Source organism: Felis catus, chromosome D2, assembly GCF_018350175.1.
Source record: "Felis catus isolate Fca126 chromosome D2, F.catus_Fca126_mat1.0, whole genome shotgun sequence".
NCBI classification, from domain to species: Eukaryota; Metazoa; Chordata; class Mammalia; order Carnivora; family Felidae; genus Felis; species Felis catus.
The window spans coordinates 71,462,013-71,487,145 of NC_058378.1; the positions used below are offsets into that span (position 1 = coordinate 71,462,013).

General features: G+C 44.4%; 1 protein-coding gene across 3 annotated transcripts in view; it reads right to left on the reverse strand.

The window, feature by feature from the left end:
• The window catches only part of ABLIM1 (actin binding LIM protein 1), a 303,758-nt gene that overhangs the window by 217,245 nt on the left and 61,380 nt on the right, over positions 1 to 25,133 (reverse strand). The window contains exon 1 of one of the 3 annotated variants that reach the window (XM_019813866.3): positions 1,955 to 3,086. The exons of 1 other annotated variant lie outside the window; for it this stretch is intronic. In XM_019813866.3, coding sequence (XP_019669425.1) covers positions 1,955 to 2,012 — 58 coding nt within the window. In that variant the 5' untranslated portion in view covers positions 2,013 to 3,086. Of the gene's footprint in view, positions 1 to 1,125; positions 1,145 to 1,954; positions 3,087 to 25,133 lie in introns of those variants that run through there. One more of the 3 variants, XM_045040719.1, reaches the window with a different exon arrangement.

The window sequence follows — 25,133 nt, forward strand, 5'->3', positions numbered from 1 at the left end:
AGTCCAGGGAAAACAGAGGGCTTCAAGTTTATTCAAATAGAGACATGCAGACATCTTGAGATCTTCTAATTTTATCCCTTTCGCTTAGGAGAAGGGATAGAATCCTAGTTTCCAACTCTGAATACTAGTAATACATTAATACTCATTAATATGCACGGTATCATCATTAGCATTTAGATTCTATCTTTGAGGAGAGCCCAGAGATTACCCAAGAATTTAGGGGCCTTTTGTGACATCAGGTGATGTTGCCCTAGGGGGAACTAGTTTCGGCACAGCTGGCTTACCGCCCGCTGTCAGCTTTAAACGTTCTTATTCTGATGTGTGTCCACTTTCGTCTTCCCAGGAAAGGTCTAAGGCAGGTCAATAAAGAATATGAAACATTTCCAGATTTTTAAGTCAGCGCCGTCTTTCGAAATAATGTTCATTTGCCGGAGAAAGTTTCGCGGCACAAGAAGCCAGCACGAACACTTCATCACGTATAGAGTGTGCCAACCTGCGGTCCCTGTGTGTGTCTCAACAAGCGTGTACTTGTGAAGTGCAACGTGGCCGGGCTCCCCGGTCCCACCTGTCCTGGGTAGGAAGGCAAACCCGAGCTCACTGGAGGGCCTGGTAAACCGAGAAGAGCAGCGTGATCACAAGTGAAGGTGGGAGGGTCCAGGGCGTATCTGCCTTCCACGGATTTACCCACCAGCCTATTCGCCAGAAGCCAAAATAAGTCACCATCCCTTATCTTAAGGGGTCCAGCCTCAAAAGAAGCATCAAATGAATCGACACAGTCTGCTGGTTTCGATGGAGCAGCTCACAAGATTGTGTCGGGCCGCCTCTGAAGTTGGGGAGTTGTCTGCCAGTCCCTGGCGACGCTGATCAGGATAAGCTGGGTCACTCCTGAAGCCAGCCTCACCGGGGAACAAACTCCCACAAAACATAACTGTAAGGGGAAGCTTTCTAGAGATGGCCTCCAAAATCAAAGCACCTACGTGCCTCAGGCAGGGGCAGAAAAACTGCTTCATAAAAAGGAAAGAATTCATCTCAAAGCTAGGTTAACACAGAAGTATTGTCATGGAAATGGGTTATAAAAGAAAAAGAGAGTGCGGGAGCAGAAAGGGGAATCACAGATTTACTCACAGTCACTAAGGGCTCTTTTTAAAGTGCTCCGGGCACCTGGGTTGGCTCAGTCTTCAAGCGTTCTATCAGGTCATGATCTCGAGCCCTGTGCTGACAGCTCGGAGCCTGGAGCCTGCTGTCTCCCTGATTCTATGTCTCCCTCCTCCTCTACCCCTCCCCTCCTCACGCTCTGTCACTCTCTTCTCTCTCTCTCTCAAAATTAAATAAACATAAAATTTTTTTAATAAAAAAAATAATGCGCTTCAACAAACCAATCTAAAGTTAATTTAATTTAGCTGGATTCCTGCTACAAAATACTCATGTTGGTTGTAAAACCCCATTATATTAATAATATATTTAAATATGCTGATATATATGTATTTTATACAAAAACATATTATGCACATAAACAGAGTATTAACGTATTATAATAAGCATAAAACTATTTTAACCAATGGAAATGTCCCTGAATCTCTCCCTTTTTTTTTTACTTTTCTTTTAATATTTATTTATTTTGAGAGAAAGGGAGAGACAGAGAGTATGCACACGCGCGCGCGCGCGCACACACACACACACACACACACACACACACACACACACACACACACGAGTGAGCGGGGGATGGGGCAGAGAGGGAGGGCAAGAGAATCCCAAGCAGGCTCTGTGCTGCCAGCAGAGTTCAAAGCGGGGCTCGATCCCACAAACCTGTGAGATCATGACCTGAGCCAAACCAAGAGTGGGACACTTCACTGACTAAGCCACCCAGACGCCCCTGTCCCCATCTCTAAAGACGTGGTCTACCCCAGGCGGCACATGTGGCCAGGTTTACAAAATGAACAGTCAAACAAACCTTGGTTGTCTTCGACCGTTTGATGAGGATCCATGAACTCAGTCTGCTCCCAGGTCATTTACATGCACAAACCTTAGAGCTAAGATTTCAGCTTTTCTTCGCGAGGTGGCTGGGCACACGGAAGGACTACATCCACTCCTCAAAGGAAAGGCTGGCGCCCTGGCGTTCCTCCCAGGAGTTCGTGGGCTGAGCTGGACTCCAGAGAGGGGTGTGCCATCCAGAGGGTGTGCCGCAGCCAGCTCAGGAAGAACGAGAAGTTTCCTGCAGGATTCTAGCTCCTTCCTCCCATACAGAATCCTCACCCCCTTCTCCCTGCTCTGTCTCCTACCAACTCCAAAGACCAGTCTTAAGAACACATCCATTCACCTGAAATCACACCTGCAGAAAACCATCCTTCCTGGGAAGCCACCATTAAAACACGCCCGGAATAGTCCTCGGATTTTCCTCCATTCTGCACAATCCAGAATCCAGATTTTGGTCCCCGTCATTTCACAATAACTCAAACACATGAGGCCAAGAGAGAAAAGATTGATCTTCCCAAGCCTTCTGCCTTCTTTTTTCGCTTAATGAATTATTATCTCACCAGATGGGCTCTTACTGCTTTTTTTTTTTTTAAATACAAGGATTTCACAAAAATACTATAACTCCGGGGGGTTCCTTTTACTAGCAGCCTGACTATTCCTCGTGGCTTTGGATGTTGTTCCCTGACAAAACACTGGTATGAGGCAAGCCATGGACTTTGAGCCCGTTTATATTAGGTACAGGCTGTCTGAAAACAATGACCTCATCCGGAAAGGCTCAGGAAAGAGGCATTTTTCCCTTTAGTCCAGAATGCCCTGATGCTGGGTTGGATTACCTGCCACCCACGGTCCAGCCTTTTTTGAACACCAGGGCTTTTGCAAAATGGAAACGTTATGAGGAGACAGTTTAAATGGAAAAAGACACTTCGGATAAATATCCCCAGCGTCGGATACATTTACGGGGCCACGAGGAAGGAAACTGGCCTAATTGTTTTAAGCGTGAGGGTAAACATTTAATAACGGTCACAAAGACACAGGCACCAGCACCCATTCTGAGATATCAGGTTAATCGAAAGCCCATAATCTATCCACTGGAAGGAAAGACCACAGGATCACTTGTTTCAATGCAAAGTTTGATTGACTGCACGTCCCCGGCTTACTTTCTTCCTTGTGTAGGTGGCTTTTTGGTTTTGTTTTGAAATGGCTCTGGAGATAGCCATGCTCCCGGATTACCCCATCGGCCCTCCTCCTAGTCCAGGCCACTGCCTGGAACTCTGTGCCTTTGATAATGTCCTCCTGACTTGGCCGAAGCACCAGGCGCCAGACACGGTATCACAACTGGACTACTCATCGATAAAATGCTTGGCATCTGCAGAGCTGACTTTTGTCAGCTGCTGCCGAAAGGCCAGTCACATTGATTGAAATCTTCTGATTATGCCTAATGCCTCACATTCTCATGACTGTGATTTCATGCTTCACCCGAATGTTTTTTTGGTGAGTGTCTTGGGATTCTACCAAACGATGGAACAAAAGCCTTTCATGACTGCATAAAATAAATTTTGTTTAATGTTTATTTTTGAGAGAGAGAGAGAGAGAGAGAGAGAGCAAGCAAGGGAGGGGCAGAGAGAGGGAGGCACAGAATCCGAAGCAGGCTCCAGGCTCCGAGCTGTCGGCACAGAGCCAGACGCGGGGCTCGAACTCACAGACCGCGAGATCATGACCTGAGCCGAAGTTGGACGCTTAACGGACGGAGCCACCCAGGTGCCCCACGACTACATGTTTTTCTTTTTTAAATAAGCTTTATTTCAAATGTAATGGAAGCTGGTTTTTTCTACTCCCTTGAAATCTCAGATTCTGATTCCTACTGGATTTTAAAGGAAAGGGGGGAGGAGAAACCATGTGTAGTGCGCGACCTGTTTTCTGGGGCCAAACCGGGACTCTAGTTGAAAGCAACTTGCATGGGTTCTTTCCTTTTTGCAACACAAGGCTGCCAGGGGCAATCCAGTATTGAAACTTTGGCGTTTTGAACAGTTAGCCCATAAAGTAGTTCCTTCCAAGCCATGAACCCCCCAGATTTGGCTTCCGATAGTTGTGATTTATTAGAATCCAGAAACCAACTGCTTAAAGACTGTTTAAAATGTTCAACAACAGGGGAGCCTGGGTGGCTCAGTTGATTAAGCGTCTGACTTTTGGTTTCGGCTTAGGTACTGATTTTGCAGTTTCGTGGGTCCGAGCCCCACATCGAGCCCTGTGCTGGCAGCCCGGAGCCTGCTTGGGATTCTCTCTCTCACTCCCTCTCTGCCCCTCCCCCACTCGCACTTGTCTCTGTCTCTCTCAAAGTAAACAAACTGAAAACATAATAAGAAACTAAAACGCACAATGATTTTCTAATTAACATGGCAACAGTACTTCTACAAGGTCATTTTAAGACCAGAGATACTGCTGTGTGTTCTTTTCCTTGTATCAGTCCTTTAGGAACCTGGAGTACAAGTGTCTCCCTCAGAACCCCTCGAAACTCTTCCCAGGAAAGCGGTCATCAGTCAGCAAAATTAATAACTAAAAAATGCTTTAATTTGCGTTTTCACCTACAGTCAAGAAATGCTTGGGGCACCTGGGTGGCGCAGTCGGTTGAGCGTCCGACTTCAGCCAGGTCACGATCTCGCGCGGTCCGTGAGTTCGAGCCCCGCGTCGGGCTCTGGGCTGATGGCTCGGAGTCTGGAGCCTGTTTCCGATTCTGTGTCTCCCTCTCTCTCTGCCCCTCCCCCGTTCATGCTCTGTCTCTCTCTCTGTCCCAAAAATAAATAAACGTTGAAAAAGAAATGCTTGATGGTGCATCGTTAGACAGGTTTCTTAACCACAGGACTTCTCAGAGACATTAATAGGCACGTGTGCCTTGTTAACTCTGTAAGAGAAGAATAAGGTAAGAAGCATTTCCTAAATTTATTTGGCCAGAGAACCTTAACCCCGGCACAAGTCATAACTTAGCACAACACGCCGTTCATAGGAAGAATGCTAGATGGGATTTTTGAGATCACTCACTTCATAGCATCAGAGATGAAAAACCTGAAAGCCAGAGGCATTTAGGGACTTTCTCAAGGCTGCAGAGAATGTACAAGCAGGTCAATTCTGCCTGGGAATGTTCAGTTCTGCTGTTTGGGGGGCTTCAACGGGCCACAGTGCCTGGCTCCAACTGCAGGGAAGGTGCGGTCCCCAGCATGCTACCACACTCTGGTGACAGAGATGCCCATGTTCTCTTGGCAAACAGGACATCTGACAACAGATCGCGTTAAAAGACCTGGCCAAGGAGATGAGGCCTACCGTAATACAATTTACGACGAGAGGTGAGAGAGAAAAATAGCAGGTTATCGGGAGCAAAACATTCACGGGGCCCTGATCTCACCTTTCAAACTCAGCAGAAGAGAAAGAAACATACGGCAAATTGAATTCCATACGAAAGCTGATTCCGTTGGGAAAGACGCAAACCACATTTCTTCAAAGGTCGTATTCAATAAGGAAGAAGGCCCTTCCAGACCCTAACTAGAAAGGCATAGGGAAAAAAAGTTAAGAACTCACTTGTCATTTCCCTTAGCTTGGATTCTGATGATAACTCTGTTAGCAGCCCGGATCGCTGGCGCCATTCCAAGCTCAGCGATGTGACTCCGTTGGAAGGATCAACTTTAGGAACTAAAAGAAGCCGCTGTTCGCTCAGCTCTTAAACACAAAGCGCTCTTGCTGGTGGCTGAATCTAGAAACGGTCTTGACATCATCACACGACTGTCTCTGTGCTATCAAGCCTAGTTTCTGCTTATGATCTCCAGGTGGATCCCATGTAATGATCGTTACGACGGGAAATGAAATTTTACGGGCTTTACTAAAATAATATCAACGCAGATTACATATGGTCATGTCTATCAGCTTTGTAAATTGCAGATAGAACAGCCTCATCACTAGTCATAGCTCACATTTACTGAGCTCACTCTCTGCAGGCACTGAACAGAGACTCCCTCACGGATTTCTTCTAACTCTCCGAGGCAGGGCCCGTTACCATCTCCATCTCAAAGATGAGGCAACTAAAGCCGAAAGAAGTTAAAGAAATTGTCCAAGGTCACTCCCCCCCACCGTGAGAGACACAGCTGGGGCTTGGGCACAAGGATTCTGAATCAGAGGCCACGCTCCGGATGCTAAAAGTTTCCTCACAAATCCTAAAACAGCTCAGGGAGGGATCGTTACATCAGAGAAAATGCCAAGCCATCTCCACACCTGAAATTATGAAGGGTTGATCCAGAACACGAGTTTAGCACTAGAAGAGTTAGCATATACCCAACGGCTGCTAATGCTTGTTTGCAAAAAGTCTAAATATGGAAAAACGTGTGTGGTGGGGAACGGGGGACAGGGAGGAGGGGCATTCTTATTATTGATGTTGAAAGAATCATTTTTCTGAGCCATCTTCTGTTTTCATGAGATTCTCCTGAACTAATCTCATTCACAAAGAGACCCAGCCGATGGCTAGCGCTGGTCTCCGCTAAGGCTGCGGTGAGGGGAGAACCAACATGGCAGACTGCTCCCCACACCTTATGCCCATTAGCCTTCCATGTTCAGGTTGGAGTTGCCAACCAACACTCACTAGACCAGGGGGAGGCAGAAGACCCACAGGCTTGACCTGGCTCTATTGCTAACTCACCAACGATCCTGGGCAAATCACCAAGCTGTCTTCTAAATCTAGAAAGCGGGCCACTAATAACCTGGTCTATCTCCTGGTCTATCTACATCAGAAGACGTGAGAGCTGACAGAGTTTGCCCATATTTTCTGTCAGCTTTTTCTTCTCTCCTTTCTCTCTCCTCCTTCCTCCCTCTCTTTCTTTTTCTCTTTTTATTTTCCCTTTCTTTATTCCTTTTTTTGGGGGGGGGCCACTATTTGTCAAAAAGGATTTGAGACGAAATCTCCAGCACACAGACACTGGAGTCCCCACATGAAACAATACGCTGGATGGGACAGGGTAGTTAGTACGTGGGGCTCCGTCACCTGACCTTCTGCTTATCCCAATCACTGCGTGACGATGCCTCCTGACATCTGCTGCCACGACCCCGAGATGGGGCCGCTATCTTCCTAATGGTTATTCTGTCCCAGGGACGATGATAAGCATTTCTCACGTGCCTCTCTCAGTTTTTTTCCTCACAGCAACCTTAGAAGGTAAGGACTTAGAAGACGGGTGTTACTAATTCCTCTTTAACAGATGAAAAAATGAAGCCGAGAGAGAAAGTAATTTTTCTCAAGACCGCGTGTAGGCAGAAGATCAGGGACTACAGTGAGATGTGATGCACTGACTCAGTCTGAACTTCTCTCAGCCTTCTCCCCGTTGTCCTGCTGAAAAAATCCACAATTACCACCTAACCAACATCAAGGATGTTGTCCATGCAAACCTTTTCTTTTTTTTTTCTTGATAAAGAAATATTCAATTTATTAAGGTTACAAATATTTCAATGGAGTTCTTCCTTTTTTATTGTATTTTATTTTTTACTTTTTAAAATTTACATCCAAATTAGTTAGCATATCATGCAACAATGATTTCAGGAGTAGATTCCTTAGTGCCTCTGACCCATTTAGCCCACCCCCCCTGCACAACCCCTCCAGCAATGCTCAGTTTGTTCTCCATATTTATAAGTCTCTTCTGTTTTGTCCCCCTCCCTGTTTTTATATTATTTTTGTTTCCCTTCCCTTATGTTCATCTGTTTTGGCTCTTAAAGTCCTCATATGAGTTAAGTCCTATGATTTTTGTCTTTCTCTGACTAATTTCACTTAGCATAATACCCTCCAGTTCCATCCACGTCGTTGCAAATGGCAAGATTTCACTCTTTTTGATTGCCGAGTAATACTCCATTGTATATATATACCACATCTTCTTTATCCATTCATCCATCGAGAGACATTTGGACTCTTTCCATACTTTGGCTATTGTGGATAGTGCTGCTATAAACATGGGGGTGCATGTGTCCCTTCGAAACGGCACACCTGTATCCCGTGGATAAATGCCTAGTAGTGCAATTGCTGGGTCGTCAGGTGGTCCTATTTTTAGTTTTTTGAGGACCCTCCATACTGTTTTCCAGAGTGGCTGCACCAGCTTGCATTGCCACCAACAACGCAAAAGAGATCCTCTTTCTCGGCATCCTCGCCAACATCCGTTGTTGCATGCCAACCTTTTCAAACAAAGAGGCAAGAAGTAGGAACAGAATTCTCTGTTGTCCACCCAGAGCTAAGGAGTTGACAGCAAGGGACTTGTTATCTCCTCACCCCCTTATCACTTCGTCTGCGTTGACTCTCACACCCACCTGCCTAGCTGGGAAACAGGGGATTAAAAGGTATTCTGTATCCCCTACAAAAGCAACAGGCATTTCTCTTCAGTGACTCATTTGATATAAATAAGCTGTAGGAAGTGGGGAATTCCGATCTTTCTGTGCCTTCGAAAAAGTGGTGAAGATAAAGCCTGAATGGAAGAAAATTACTGCAGAATGAAGAGATTCTACCCTGCTTTCATGGCAAGAGGATCAAAGATTAGGTTAAATCATAATGATTTACTAGAGTCTGGATTTTTTTAAAAATTTTTTTAATGTTTGTTTATTTTTGAGAGGCAGAGACAGAGCGCAAGCAGGGGAGGGGCAGAGAAAGAGGGAGACGGAATCCAAACCAGGCTCCAGGCTCTGAACTGTCAGCCCAGAACCCGACTCAGGGCTCGAACCCACGAACCGCGACATCATGACCTGAGCCGAAGTCGGTCGCTTAACTGACTGAGCCTCCCAGGCGCCCTGCGAGAGTCTGGATTTTTATAATTTCTACACTAATTACCACTTGGCCCACAAGTGATATATCAGCACAGTAAGTGCAAAGTACTCATTCACACGTAGCTTCACCCCTAGGGGATGAAGGAGGACATTTAATGACTGTGCTATACACGGAAGGCAGCATTTTTTGTTGTTGGAGCACAAGAACACAGAATAAACACCCAAAAGACACATACCTGCCCTGGCAATGCTACTACATCGCTCCATCTCACCTATACCTTCCACCGTGTGTATGACTCCCGCGCTGGTCCGCCACCTCTTTGGAAGCTACATTCAAAGTTAGTGGGAAGAGAAAATATGCCACATTTCAATAAGGATGAGAACGCCTCTTCAAACCACTGGCTCTGATTCAACTTCGCAGCTTAGTTTGGGGAACTGTAAATTTCATTTAACATCCTGTATGATCCCACCTACTTCACAGTTTACTGACAGTAAAACATTCATACTTAGTCTCTAATGCAAGCAACCATTTACTTATGGTCTCATGCAGACTAATTATTCCAAGACTTTCCTTGAGAGTCAAAGTCTTTGACTTTTGAAAGTCTTAATGGTTTGTCTCTGCCCACTTTCAACTTTCCTTTGAAAATCCAAAGGGAGTTGGACAAGACTCTAACTACAGATATGACAATTTTACACATACAATCGAAAGTCAAAACAAAAATCTTTCCACCCTGTTCCAAACTCAAGAGGTAAGTCTAGTTTAGGCATTTTAAGGATGCAGCAAAAACAACGGCATGCATTAAGCCTTTCAAAATAAGCCAACACTGCGGATGCCTTGCTAAATGTTTTTAGGCTTCCTAAAATCCAACCTCTGGGGTCAAGACAAAATTGCCTTTAGCAGTCAAACATCCCTTGCAAACAGAAGCCTCTGGACACCCCGTGTTCCCTTCCTTTAAGCACACAGACCAAGAGGGTGTGGAACTTGGGGGGCCTTTAGATCATCTAGTCTGGGTGTTTTGAAGCTCATATATGCCTAATCAGGCTTTTCAGGGTTTGGTGAGGGACTGGGGGTGTAGGGTTGATTCTGGGTTCCACCCCAACTTGCACCGAAGAAACTGCCCCTCGTCTGCTTCATTTTCTGAGCTTCCAGATGAGCCTTTCTTGGGAGAAAGGGTTCCACAGCTAAAAACAAAACATACTCTTTGAAAAATGCACATCCTGTCAATACTTTCCATTTTGGAAAGGAGGAGAAGGAAGGTCAGTGAGTTAGTGACTCGTCCCAGGTCCCAGGATGAGTGAGCGGTTCAGGCAGGGGTTACACCAGCCACAGACTCTCAGCAGCATTCTCCGCTGCACGTGCTATCCCCGAACTGCCAAGCACACAGCCCCCAACGGACAGGCCCCCTGTCCTTGTCCATGAATGCGCTCAGGTCTGCCCGCTGCGGCTCTTGCCGGAACCGCCCACGGCCCTACAGTGCAGGCTTGCAGGTGTGCGGGTGGTCTTACTCTTGTTCTTATTCTAATATTTATCTGTATTCTTATTCTTACTTTGGCATTTTTAGAATACGAGGTGGGGGCAGGACAGTAGCAAGAGTCCTGCCAATGTAAAGTGAAAAATGAAAACTTTCTGAAGTTTAATGGAAATCGATAAAAAATAATATTGGGGAGGGGGCACCCGGGTGGTTCAGTCGGTTGAGCATCCGACGTCGGGTCAGGGCATGACCTCATGGTTCCTGATTTCCAGCCTGGCATCGGACTCTCTGCTGTCAGGGCAGAGCCTGCTTTGACTCCTCCTCTGTCTCCCTCTCTCTGCCCTTCCCCTGCTCGCATGCGCACTCCCTCTCGCTCTCTCTCCCTCCCTCAAAAATAAGTGAACATTAAAAAAAAAAAGTCATACTTGGTTGATAAAAGTTGAATTTACACGCACATTAGGTGGAAGCAGGATCTGTCCTGCTTACTGTGACCTTCACGCTCAAAGTTTTTGTTACTGGGCAAACCACGGCTGAGCTGACGGTGTGGGGTCTAGCCCCAGGTGCCCTCCACAATTCCAGGCCTCTGCAGGTAGTCTGGGATTGCCTTTCCAATAAACGCCACAGTCACTGGCTTTAGCAGGGTGGACGTGCATTTTGTAAAACGTGAGGAAACCAAAGTGGGAGTCACAAAGACTGGTAAGTTAGAGTGAACCATTCCAGCTATTCCTAAGGGCTCTCATTTACACAGGGCTCCTTTACATAAACTCACAAAATGATCCCGGTTGCCACGCACCAGGTGAGTGCTCTGAGCAAGTTATTTTATCTATGTGTGCCTCAGTTTTCTTACCTGTAAGAGGGGGGGATAACTACAGCACCTACTTTATGGGGTGTTCTGAGAATCGAAATAAACAGTTCCTGGTACATAGTGACCTCTGTATAAATACTAGTTATTATCGTAGTTATTCTTTTTTTTTTTTAATTTTTTTTCAATGTTTTTATTTATTTTTGGGACAGAGAGAGACAGAGCATGAACGGGGGAGGGGCAGAGAGAGAGGGAGACACAGAATTGGAAACAGGCTCCAGGCTCCGAGCCATCAGCCCAGAGCCTGACGCGGGGCTCAAACTCACGGACCGTGAGATCGTGACCTGGCTGAAGTCGGACGCTTAACCGACTGCGCCACCCAGGCGCCCCTCTTTTTTTTTTTTTTTTTTTTTTTTAATTAAGTACTAGACAGAGAGGCCAGGGCAAGGAAGTAGCAAGACCCCTGCCAATTTAAAAAGAGAAATGAAAACAAAATTGTTCTGAAGTTTAGGTAAATCAACAGGAAATAACCATTGGTTGATAATAGTGGAATTTACAAACCAACTGGGATCCTAGTCGGCCTTACCGTCTACTCTAGGGCCCTACTGTTCCAAGACCCCTGGGGCAACAGCATGGCCGTCACCTGGGAACTCTCGAGAACTGTACAACCTCAGCACCAGCCCCTACTCCCACCTACCAAATCAGAACCTGCCTTTTAACGAGGTCTCCAGGCAATTTACATGCGTGTAAAAGCTGGCGAAAGGCTGCTTCATGGCATCTACTGTGATTTCACCGTTTGTAGGTGAAAGGTAGAAGACCTCATTCGATAGTTACATTTCCATACATTATCCGAAATCCTACACCTCTGTCCATTAGCCCTCATGTTACCTAGTTTCACTAACCTGAGTCTCAAGGCAGATGTTCCTCTTATGGGACACAATGATAGTTCAGGACAGCATCCAGAGCCACAAAGTCACCGCTTGTTAATCATGTCCATGATTTAAAAATGTCATTATCATGATCATCCATCGATGGCTAACACTTACGGAGCTCTTACGTATGCGAGGATTGACACAAGGTGCTTTCCATGTGTTCTTGCTGGGTTACTCGCATTGCCCTTCCAAGTGGGCATGACTATCCCCATTTCACAGATGAGGGAACCCAGGCTCAGGGAGGCAACATCACACTTTCTCAAGGCCAAGTTCGATGGGGGAAAAGGGCCTTTCTGAAGTCCACTCTCTTATTACAAATTAATGCCGACAACATCCAAATCACATCTCTGTGACATGGGGAGTAGCAAGTATCTCCCTTTTTCTGTAAGGAAAACTGAGAGCATGGGGTGCAAGAGCTATGTAGAATCAACAGCCGGAGACTGAGGTCGGAACTAGGACCATGAGGGTTCAGGTTTTTCAAATTAAAGAATTCCCCTGCGAGAAATGCCAATGATAATGCAACGGCACTGAGGACTCGGGGAGGAAAACCCCGTATGAAGTGAGAAGGACAGTTTCCATTCAGGAAGCTTTGCACAACCAAATCAAAGGGTTTCCAGTTTTCATCTCGGCGGTCAGTAGCCTACTGGGGTGTCGGAGTCTTTGGCAAACCAGAGCATCCAGGTTTTTACTGCCAAGATTTAAAAAAAAATTTTAGGGGCGCCTGGGTGGCTCAGTCGGTTAAGCTTCCGGCTTCGGCTCAGGTCGTGATCTCGCGGTTTGTGAGTTCGAGCCCCGCGTCGGGCTCTGTGCTGACAGCTCAGAGCCTGGAGCCTGCTTGGGATTCTGTGTCTCCCTCCCTCTCTGCCCCTCCCCCGCTCATGCTCTGTCTCTCTGGCTCTCAAAAATAAATAAACATTAAAAAAAAAATTAAGAAAAAAAAATTTTAACATTTAGTCGTTGAGAGACAGGGACAGAGTGCGAGTGGGGGACGGGCGGAGAGAAGGAGACACAGAATCCGAAGCAGGCCCCAGGCTCCGAGCCGTCAGCACAGAGCCCGACGCGGGGCTCGAACCCACGGACCGCGAGATCGTGACCTGAGTTGAAGTCGGACGCTCAACCGACCGAGCCACCCAGGCGCCCCGTATCGCCATCATTTGTGGCAACTGGTCGCATTTCTCAGTTGACACCCCGCACGATTATTCTCGCGCACCCGTGAAATTCTAATTACGGTCTCTCTGATTTCCCTTGCTACGGCTCTATACATCTTTGACCCCAAATCGCTGAGGACTCGGCGAGATTCGTCCGAATCTTTCCCTGATAGTGCCAGCATCGGAAAGACAAAGACACCGGTTTTATCTATTTATTTATTTATTATTTTTTTTAATGTTTTTATTTATTTTTGAGACAGAGAGAGACAGAGCGTGAGCAGGGAAGGGGCAGAGAGAGAGGGAGACACAGAATCGGAAGCAGGCTCCAGGCTCTGAGCCATCAGCACAGAGCCCGATGCGGGGCCTGAACTCACAGACTGTGAGATCATGACCTGAGCCGAAGTCGGACGCTCAACCGACGGAGCCACCCAGGTGCCCCAAAGACACCGGTTTTAGAATCGAGAAGTTGGGGCTACCGTCCAGGCCCCCCCAGACTTTCCATCTTCATCCCTGAGGGCAGCAGGGAAAGGAGTCAGGATTCGTTGGCTTAGGATTCTGTACCAGTGTGTGAGGGTCACGACCACCACCTACCACACGCTGGGGCTCTTAAGCAACAGAAATGCCTTTCCTCACGGTTCCAGAGGCCAGAGGTCCAGTGTCAAGGTGTCGGCCGGCGGGTTTGGCTTCAGAGGCCTCTCTCCTGGGCTTGCAGACTCGAGTCTTCTCTGGGCTCCTCACACGCCCGTCGCTCTGCCAGGGCACGTATTTGCTGTCTCTCCCTGTGTCCGAATTTCCTCTTCTTACAGGGACACCGGTCATGGGAGACGAGAGACCACCCTAATGACCCCACTTTAACAATTGCATCTTTAAGGACCCAATTTCCCCAAACGGCCACATTCTGAGGTACTGCGGTGGGGGAAGGGCTTCGATATGTGAATTTGGGGAGGATGCAATCCAGCTTATAACACACGCCGACTGGACCTTGTCGTCCATTCTCACCAAATCCTAGTGCTGCGCTGAGGCCGACTCCCCCAGTCTGGGTTCAGTAAGAACACGAATTCCTAGTGATCTGAACCTCTCAGGCCCACGACTCGGAGCAGTCCGCAGGAGGAAAGAAGAGAACAGGGTTCCAGGCCAGACCTTTGCTTTTCCAGTCTGTGTTATCAGAGACCAACAATCCCTGGCCTCACTGTTTACCATGTGGCCTATCTTCTTCCCCACCCCCTCTCCTCACATGCTTATGGAAGGTCACGCTGACGTGGGTTTTTAAACAGTGTGAGCGCTGCTCGTAAAACAGTCTGGGTCAGAGATGAACGGTTGCTCCGGAGTACGTATTGGTACACGCTGGAATGAAGGGCTGGGATCTGGCAGCCCGCGAGGCCTCTCGTGCCCCGGGGAGCAGGGGGTGTGTGAGTCCTGGGGGGCCGGCGCCCCCACCTTGGGCTTCCTGGACAGCTGTCCCGCACAGCAGGACAGCCAAGCGGCCAGAGTCAGCCCAGGCTGGCCCACTCGCACCAGCAAATGCCAGGCAGTAGGAGGGAGGAAAAAAATCAACCCGGTGTGAGCATGGCAGGAGGTTCCGGGCTCATGCAGGGCGTGTGCAAACGGCTTCTAACAACGGACTGGACATTATGTGTTCGTGGGCACCTAAATCACGACGCAATAGGAACAAAGCAAGACAAAAGCGAGAGTGGCACTTGCTGTGAAAAAAGAAAACTCACATGCATCATTTAATCCAATAAACCTTAACTTAGATTGCTCTAAATTTCGATTTTAGTAATTCAGCTTTTTTTTTTTTCCTAGAGAGAGAGTGGATATGCGAGTGGGGACAGGGGCAGAAGGAGAGAGAGAGAGAGAGAGGGAGGGAGAGAGAGAGAGTGAGAGATAAAGAGAATCTCAAGCAGGCTCCACGCTCAGCACAGAGACAAACACAGGGCTCAATCCCAAGACTCTGGGATCATGATCTGAGCTGAAATCAAGAGTCGGTGGCTCAACAGACTGAGCCACCCAGGGGCCCAGTAATCCAGCCATTCTTTACATCATCAATTTTTAACGTTGGTTCTCAAAACCTGTTCATATTAATATAAAATGCTATAATCTCCCTTAGGGTTTTAAAAGATCATTTTGGGGGCGCCCGGGTGGCTCAGTCGCTTAAGCGTCCAACTTCAGCTCAGGTCATGATCTTGCAGTTTGTGAGTTCGAGCCCCGTGTCAGGCTCTGGGCTGACAACTCAGAGCCTGGAACCTGCTTCAGATTCTGTGTCTCCCTCTCTCTCTGCCCCTCCTCTGCTGCTCATGCTCTGTCTCGCTCTCTCACTCTCTCTCTCAAAAATAAAAATAAACATTAAAAAAAATTAAAGTAAAAATTATTTTAGATTAATATATTAAATGTATTAAAGATTACATTTTAGAAACCTCTTGTACATGCAGACCCACACAACTATAGGGGAAAATAACACCAGTGAGGAAACAAAAAAATTAATCCCCCAAATAGAAATTTCCTTATTAATTCATTAACACAGATGAAGAAACGACTAAGAATTTCTAGATGTTTCAGGAAAACAAACAGCACAAAGTGGGACCAAGATGAAAATACAACCGCAGGATTCTAGAGAAAACATACAATTTATGCAACACGAGAGGACCTAAGTACAAATTCACACTCAAGTCATATCCCTAAGGTATTTGAGAACACATTGCATCCATGGAATTAAAATGGGGAAAAATTTAAAGGGGCCCGAGATAAACAGAGTTTTGGGAAATTAAAAATCATTATGAAAATAAAGAAATTCAATGGACAGGCTAGAAATGAAATGTCACGATCTCCAACAGGGTAGAGCAAAATATAAAAGGCATTGTCAATATGAAAGAAGAATTAAGAGAGATGAGCAGTGTCTATAGCATCCATTTATTAGGAGTCTCAGAAAAAAAGAACAAAGCAGAGGGGAGAAAATAATAAAAGAAAATTCCCCACTCCTGGAGACATTGGTCTTCACGTAGAATTGGAGAAGCCAGGTGCCAAATAAGATGAAGAAAAAAGATAAACTACAAGACACATCCTGGTGGAATTTCAAAATTCTGAAGGTACAGAGAATATCTACAAAGAGATCAAGAGTATCTATCAGAGACCAAATCAGGTTACCAAGAAAGAAAGGGATTCAAGCCGCCACCAGACTTGGCCGACTCTCTGGATGTCAGAAGATAGTTAGAACAAAAAGCCTTTCAAGTTTTAAGGAAAACACAGCCTTGCATCTGGATATCTTTACCAGGTCCATCAAGCATGTGGGCGAAGTAAGACATTTTCAGACATGCAAGGATTCGAGGGACCTCTCATGCACCCTTACTGAAAAAATTAGCTGAAACTTAACTCAAACAGAAGGAAAAATTAATCTTCAAACATAAAGCTACTAATTCCAAGAAAACGTAGAATGAGTTTAAGAGTCAAATGGGGAGGGGTGGGAATCCCATAATGGCTTTTCTGCAACAGATCTAGAAGCCAGTGAGTCCAAATTAGAACATGGTCAGAGGGCTCCAAGAAAGCATCTTTAAGAAAGTATATTTCATTCAACAAGTTAGTATGATTAAGAGGGTGGAGGATCGTGGTGATGTTATTGACACATACATTTTGCTTACAAAAAAAAAAAGAGCTGGAATTAAAAGCTGTATGTAAATTAAAAACCTGAAGAAGAAAATCACAGTCCAAATATGAAGCAAACTAAAAGATAACATAATTTTGAGCAAAAAAAAAAAAAAAAGAATTTTGGAAAAGGGCACTTTGATGATGATGCTTTGATAATAATGCCAGAACATTCCCTCACAGTAGAACAGACTGAGTGCACAAAATTATAATTCCTTCTCGACAGGTCCAATCACATACCCCTTCTGAAGTTGAGAACATTTACAAAATTTCAATATTACAAATGCTTTCTGCTGGTTTTCAGGGCTAAAAAATCAACTTATAATGAATAAGAAAGCATAAAAGTTAGAAGATTTCGAGTATTATAAACCTTGACAGGGTAAGCAGAGAGCAGTGGGAAGGCAGGGCAAATGGGGGTTGGAGGAAAAAGAGATAGGGAGTGGGGCTAACTCGCTCATTTTATATCCCAGGGAGTCGAGGGGTATTGTCTAAAGTCAGAAGAAAACCACCATGTCATTTAGAGGTATAAAGACAACGATTCGTAAATTTAAAACTAATGAAACTCTGGACATGAGTATTAAATCTAGTTAAGAGATATTGTTGAAAGAAGTGTAAGAGTTACTTAGAATATTATTACAATTACAGTGGTGCCCACTGAGAGTAAAAACTAAACTTGTCCAAGACAGTTACATATGTTATAAAAGGGCAAACACAAGGATCCTTGCGGTGGTGGAGCTGTTCTGTGTCTGGACTGAATCAAGGTCAATATACTGGTTGTGATGTTTTACTACATTGTTGCAAGGTGTTGTCCAGTTCCAAGACAGAAGGAGGCAAAAAAGTTACTTAAGTGAGTATATCATTTTTTTTAAATATTTTTTTGGGGCACCTGGGTGGCTCAGTCGGTTGGGCGACCGACTTCGGCTCAGGTCATGATCTCACGGTCCGTGAGTTCGAGCCCTGCATTGGGCTCTGTGCTGACGGCTCGGAGCCTGGAGCCTGCTTCAGATTCTGTGTCTCCCTCTCTCTCTGACCCTCCCCCGTTCATGCTCTGTCTCTCTCTGTCTCAAAAATAAATAAACATTAAAAAATAAAATAAAATAAAATAAAATAAAGTATACACCGGGATGTCATGGTGTATAAAAGATTCCCACCCTCAAGTTCATTAATACATCACATAGCTACCTTTTTTCCCCCAGTGAGAATGTTTAAGATCCACTCTCTTAGCAAATTTCAGTTATACATTATAGCAGTACCAGCTAGTCATCATACTAAATGTTTGATCCTGGGAACTTATTAAACTTACAATTGAAAGTTTGTGCTCTTTTACCAATCTCTCCCTATTTCTCCCACCCCCCGGGAACCAACAATGTACTTTTTGTTTTGATGAGTTGGATTTTTTTTTTTTTTTAGATTCCACATATAAGTGATTCCCTAATACATTTCCAGACTGTGTAAGCAATAAGTTAATTCATTGCATATCATATGATCAATTGACTTTTCACAAAGGCCCCAGTGCGATTTAATGAAGGAAGGGGTCTTTTTAATAAATGATGCTGAAGCAATTGGCATCCACATGGGGGAAAAATGAGCCTCAATCCCTACCTCACAGCACACACAACATTATTCTAAGCTGGATCATAGATGAACCTGTAAACCTTTTAGAAGAAAACAGAATGCCTGTGTTACCTGGGGCTAAGCAAAGTTTTATCAGACAGGATACAAACAACACAAGCCATAAAAAGTTGATAAATCAAACTTCATCAAAATGAAGACTTCTTTATATCAAAAGACACTCTTAAGAAAATAAATGGGCAAACAGCAGGCTACCAGGAAAAAAATTTGTAAAGCATAATGTGGACAAAGAACTTCTATCCAGAATGCTTTTTAAAAATCCTACAAAGCGAGAAGACAAACAACATAATCAAAAAAGTGGGGGGAAAAGAGCTGAACAGATAAGCAAATGCATGGGTGGCTCAGCCAGTTAAGCATCCAACTTCCGCTCAGGTCATGATCTCATGGTTTGTGGGTTCAAGCCCCACATTGGGCTCTCTGATGTCAGCACAGAGCCTGCTTCGGATCCTTTGTCCCCCTCTCTCTCTGCCCCCCCACCCCCCGCACTGGTTCATGTGCATGTGTGTGCTCTCTCTCTCTCTTAATAAATAAATAAACCTAAAAAAAAAAAGGATAGATGAGCAAATGACCATTGAGTACATGAAAAAGTTCACAAATAATTAGCCACCAGTAAAATGCAAATTGAAATCACAATAAGATGCCATTATACCCAGTGAAAGTACTGAATGTTAGTGAGGATGTAAAACAACCACAACTCTAATACAATGCTAATGAGAATATATCATGATAATTTGGGGAAAAAAAGGTTTGGAATTTTCTTATAAAGTTAAATGTACACTTATCCTTTGACCTAGTAATTCTACATCTGTATGGTTATCTAAGAGAAATGAAAACACAAATCCACAAAAAGACATTGAGAATGTTCATAGCAGCTTTATTCACGTTAGCCACAAAATTAAACAAGTCAACCGTCTATGAATAGTATGGATAAACAAACTGTGGCATAGCTTTACAGTGGAATACTACGCAGCAATATAAAGGGATAAACTATTTCTATATGCAACAATGTTGATGAATCACACAGTCCTTATGCTGAACCCTACAAAAAAGGGTACATAATGTATGAATCCATTTATATGAAATTCTAAGACAAGCAAATGTAATTAGAACTGTAGTTGTCTGGGAATAAGAGACTTCTCTGCCAAGGGACATAGGGACTATCTAGAGATACGGAACTATTCAATATTGTGATAAAAGTATGGGTTACATGATGTATCCATTTGTAAAAATTGTGTAGGCAAGATCTGTACATTTCAATGTCCATCAATTATACCTTTAAAAAGTAACAACAGAGGGGGGCTCCTGAATGGTTAAGCATCTGACTCGTGGTTTCCCTCAGGTCATGATCTCATGGTTCCTGAGTTCAAGCCCTGTATGGAGCTCTGAGCGAACAGTGCAGAGCCTGCTTGGAATTGATTCTCTGTCTCCCTCTCTCTGCTCCTCCCCTGCTCTCTCTCTCTCAAAAATAAATAAACATCAAAAAAAGTCTAAAAAAATAATAAAGGGAGTAGAAGTTTAGAAAAAACAAGAACAGAATGTTAATGACTGCTGAAACTAACCGATGGCTATGTGAGGGTCATTATATATACTATTTTGTTTATTTTTATGAGAGAAATCTTCAAACATATACAGAGTAAAAAATGTTCACTGAATTTTAACTTTATATTACAGCAACGTGATCAGATGTTTAGAACTCTAATATTTTGGGCTTAAAAAATTCAACTGGCTGATTTTTATTCTTCATATGCTTTCTTGTTTGAATGACAAGCTAAAAACTAAGATTTCAGTCTTCTATTTCCAAGCTTTCTCTCTCAACACCACATTGTAAATGAAGGAAGTCTTTATAGCTAGTAATCAAAAAGAGAAATTGCAGACCATCACTAATATACTACCTTTCTAAAACATTGGCTTTTGAAATACCATAGATAGTTCAATGAGTTATAGGAGACTTTTAACTAGATGAGTACAACTTATATCTACTTGAGAATAGAGTTTGCAGAATTACACATTTGAATGATAAAAATGACCTGCTTGTATTTTAACATCAATGTTTTCTATATTTCTTGCCTTTAACTGATGATCTGTCATGACTGTCCATTGAAGAGTACATAAGAAAAAGTAAAAACACTTTAAACTTGCATAACACTCAGTATCACTAAAAGTGTTCACATAAATAGTAAGTCAACCTCACCAATTAAAATGCAGAAGCTCTCAAACCATTCATTCTTAAGAATAATAGTATTTAAATGATTACTTCATTTGTTAATTTCTTAAAAAGAAATTATATCAGATACCATTATTGCTTTTAAATACATGAATTTGAGGAGTATCTAGATAAACTAATTCAGACATTTGTAAACGGTAATAGGGAAATTCTCCCACATATAATTTGTGCTGAGTAAAACTTGTTAGTTACCATGTATGGAACCCCCTTTGTGAAACACCATGATTCCGACGATCTTAGATATCAACAAAATAAAATCATCTATGTGCCTCCAGCCTGGAATGCTCTTCAACTCCCTTCACAGACATACTCTTTACCTACTGATCCAAAGGATTTTACTCACCTTCAACACAAAGCTCAATGACCACTTCTTCCTTGAAGCTGTCCCTTTGAATCCTACTCTAATTCGTCACTCTACCTCTGTCACTACGGCGGTTTATCTAACCTCAATTATAGCACATTTACGTTATAGGATCACGTGTCTCTGTGTGTGTCTTCCAACGGATGTATATTTTCAGGAATGGTGGAAGAAGTGGTAGGCATGATTGCACCCATTCTACAGACGAGAAACCAAAAACTGAGAAAGATGAAACAACTTTTCCTAAGGTCCCACAGCCTTCAGTGGCAGCACCAGGATCCCAGCACAAGCCGTGTCCCAAGCCCGCGCTCTTAAAGACCACAGGAAGACTGCCCTCTGAGCTGCCTCAGCAGCTCAGAGTTCATTCTTCATTGCCTCCCAAGTACCTGACCTGTGCTTTACACATTACACGTTCTATATGTTGAATTTGGTCTTCGTTCACATCAAATGCCTTGAGAATAAGATATTTAATTAAAATAGCTTCTCAGTTCACTCATTTAAGCTGAGCGCAGAAGGCTCTCAAACCAGGGCTGGGGGCATGGTCCACTACCACCCCCTACTGGAGGATCAGCTTGTCACATGACACTTGCAAGCCTTCTCCCCAGAGGGAGCTGGACTCCTTTTTCGAGTCAATGTACTCACTCAGTCTTTATCCCTAGAGAAATCTGTGGATTCTCTTTGTAGAACTGGTGTGTGAAGTGTATACTCCCGTGTCCAGGAATGCCAGAAGACAAAAGCTACTAGACTTATGCTCCCATGAAACATGAACCACTTCTCAACAGTGTGGTTGGATCAGCAAGGACCGACTTTTGAAGAATAGGGACACTCTATGCCTGTGAGACTCTGTGTCTAAATTCAGGCTGCTACCTGTGATTCACCGGGCATTTCTGTGGTTTGACTTTTCTAGGTACTCAATGACTCAAACAGTTTACCTCTCTCTCTCTCTCTCTCTCTCTCTCTCCCTCTTCTTCCTTCCCTCTCTCCCTCTGTCTCCCTCTGCCACACACATTCTCTCTCACAACATTACATCTCTAAGGAACCTTGGAGTAACGAGAGCTTAAATTGTTACCATACAACCTATGAAAAATTAAGCGGATAGTGCTTCTCAGTAGAATATTTTCAAAAAGGGAGATTATCTATAAGGCTGCTGTGGCCGGCTACTAAATGAGAAGCTAGGATATGCATTACATATTGGCAGAGATTTCCTAACGCCCAATTTCAAGCTTTCCTTAAATTGATTATAGCCCATTTATTTTTCATATCATTTTCAATAAAGTGACTCACCGGCAAAGCCTGCCTTTGCTCATTCTGAGGGGGAAAAAGATTAACTTAATGGCAGGGCAAATCAGTCTCCCCCATCCTGAGCGGCAGTGGGGTCCAATGTCTTTTTTCTGGCATGCCCAGAAAAGTGAAAAGTACACTTCGTTATAGGCTATTTCTACAAAGAGAATCCACAGATTGTTTCCAAGGATAAATATTTAGTGGATCACTGACTCTAATAAGGAGTCAAGTCCAACTTCAGTGAGTTCTGATTCTCAGAGACAAACTCATGAAGAGTTCATAAGCCAAAACAGAAAAGCTGCTTTATAATTCCTTTCATGTATACTAGTCTTAAGACTTTTTCAAAGGATTGGGTAATTGTGCCAAACCTTTCTGAGCTCACTGAAGTATCTGAAACGTACCAGCCTGAGCCATGTTTTAAAGCAGTAATTTATTGACAAACGCTTAAGATTAGGCTATGAAGTCAACAAGTGTGCTTGCTGGCCATCATCCTATAGCCCAAAGTCAACTGTGGGCGCCCATGAGGATCTTGCTAGGATTCGCCAGGCGACAGGTCCCTCGTGGGCAGGATGCAAACTAGGAGGGAAAGGCAAAGACCTGGAAGAGTGGAAACTGGAGGGAAGGTTCCCAAAAACACTGTTTACAGAGGTTGAACCTGATGAATAAGGATGAAGGAAAAAGGAGCTGGGGGTGGCTTGGGGATGAGCAAACACAGACACCAACATGATGACGCCTGAGGCTAAAGACATCCAAGGCAACTGCTCAATTATGATCGGCAAAAGAAAGGTCATAAGAGATGACCTTCGGGGGAAATATTTTCAGAACAAGGTCTCTAGGTCTCTTGTTTGACCTGCTACATCCCCCAAGGAGTTTCATTATCCTAAGTCTATATGAAGAGAATGGCCTGCTACTCTGATTTGTTAAATGTTTCAGAGTTTTGTCCAACAGTAAAAAAAAAAAAAAAAAAAAAGAAAAAAGATTGAAAACCCTGCCTAGTCCCATGGAAAACCAGAACATCATCTCCCTTGACTTCCAGGAAGCCTATATATTTCACACATACAGAATGACACATGGGAGGCCAGCTCTGCTGATAGAAAATTAACGCAAGCCACTGATGTCATTTAAGTTTTCCTCATAGCCGCATTTAAAAAGAAAAACACAAGTGAGATTAATTACAACAATCGCTTCATCTAAGCCAACATATCAAAATATACTGTCTCTTCAACAAATACTCAATAGCCACGTATGGCTAACGGCGACTCTGTGGCCACTGCAGTCAGAGGCCACGATACCTCAATGTTCTCCAGTTGTTAGGATTTGGTTTTGGTTTCGAGGACAAATCTTCCTGAATACCAGTCACTTACTGCCAACTGATCACCCACAGAGGTTTCAACGGGTCTCACTACGCTCTTTTGCTCATCGCTAGTCTGCAAAGCCTGTTTGGATGGCGGGTCGTGTTGTCGGTCCACCTGTGGTGGTGCAGACAAAACTTGGACAACTCGACTGTGTTGGTGACGGGAAACCGTATTAAAAGCTTCTTTAGCCACCAGGAAAAGAGGCGTCTTCAAAAGGAAGGACCAAGAGAAGGATGGCAAGGGTGAAAATCATGCTGAGCTATCTCAGAAGTGACCCAGCCGCGGGCACGCTCTGCGGCAAAACCATGTCAACGGGCAGCGTCCCAAGGCCGTCGTGTGACTGGGTGGCAGCCTCACCCTCCGAAGCTGGCACAAAAACTCTTGGCCTGGGGCGCCTGGGTGGCGCAGTCGGTTAAGTGTCCGACTTCAGCCAGGTCGTGATCTCGCGGTCCGTGAGTTCGAGCCCCGCGTCAGGCTCTGGGCTGATGGCTCAGAGCCTGGAGCCTGTTTCTGATTCTGTGTCTCCGTCTCTCTCTGCCCCCCCCCCCCCCCGTTCATGCTCTGTCTCTCTCTGTCCCAAAAATAAATAAACGTTGAAAAAAAAATTAAAAAAAAAAAAAACAAAAAAAACCCTCTTGGCCTAAAAAACAGCAGATGCTTCCCCGAAAATGTTTCCTCCCACCTGTCAAGTCCTCTCCCGGACTCTCTCTGCCGCAAACATCTCCTTGCCAAGCATAAGGCAAGAGTGAGGGACCCTCCTTTCATGGGACCCCGAACCACATGGGACTGGTAAGTAGAGGCAGAAGTGATACACAGGAAAATGGCGTATTTCTGGTGAAAGAAGAGGTCAAGCGAGGGGAGAAGAAAAAAGTGGAAAAAAATGCAAAAAAAAAAAAAAAAAGAGTGAAGGAAAGCATAGCAGATGCATCAATTTTAAAAAGAAACACTTATTCTCTCCCCCATATTTGGGGAAGAAGGAGAGGAAGGAAGGGAGAGAGGGAAGGAGTGAGGGAAGAGGGTGGGAGGGAAGAGGAAATGGAAGCCATAAAATCTACCTATCCTAAAAGTCAACTCAAGGTGATAATAAAAATCTAGGGTCAGTTTCTTCACGGTTGAGTGAGGGAGCACACAAGCTTTCTAATATAATTAACAGAAGTGGTTTTACCATGAGGCTAATGATGCTTAAGCTTCAGGGACTCTCCCTTGCAAGGACCCCTTTCAAAGTCCTAGGAGGAGCCCTAATATTTTTCATATGGTCACATGTTCATCAAATTTGTGCACGTGCACGCACGCACGCACACACACACACACACACACACACACACACAGATATTTTAATCGGGATCCTTAAAAAAAAATCTTTTAAGATGGTCATCTCTTTGCACATTGACCCCCGTGCACACCCCTTCTGTAGGTTTGTACTGACGTGGCACAGGCCATATGTGAAGAATCTGGCTGTGGAGAAGCCGAGTCAGAAATGTTTAGTTCAGGGTTTCATGGGATGTATCTCTGGGGTTCACGGTCACTTCTGGGTTTGGTCAC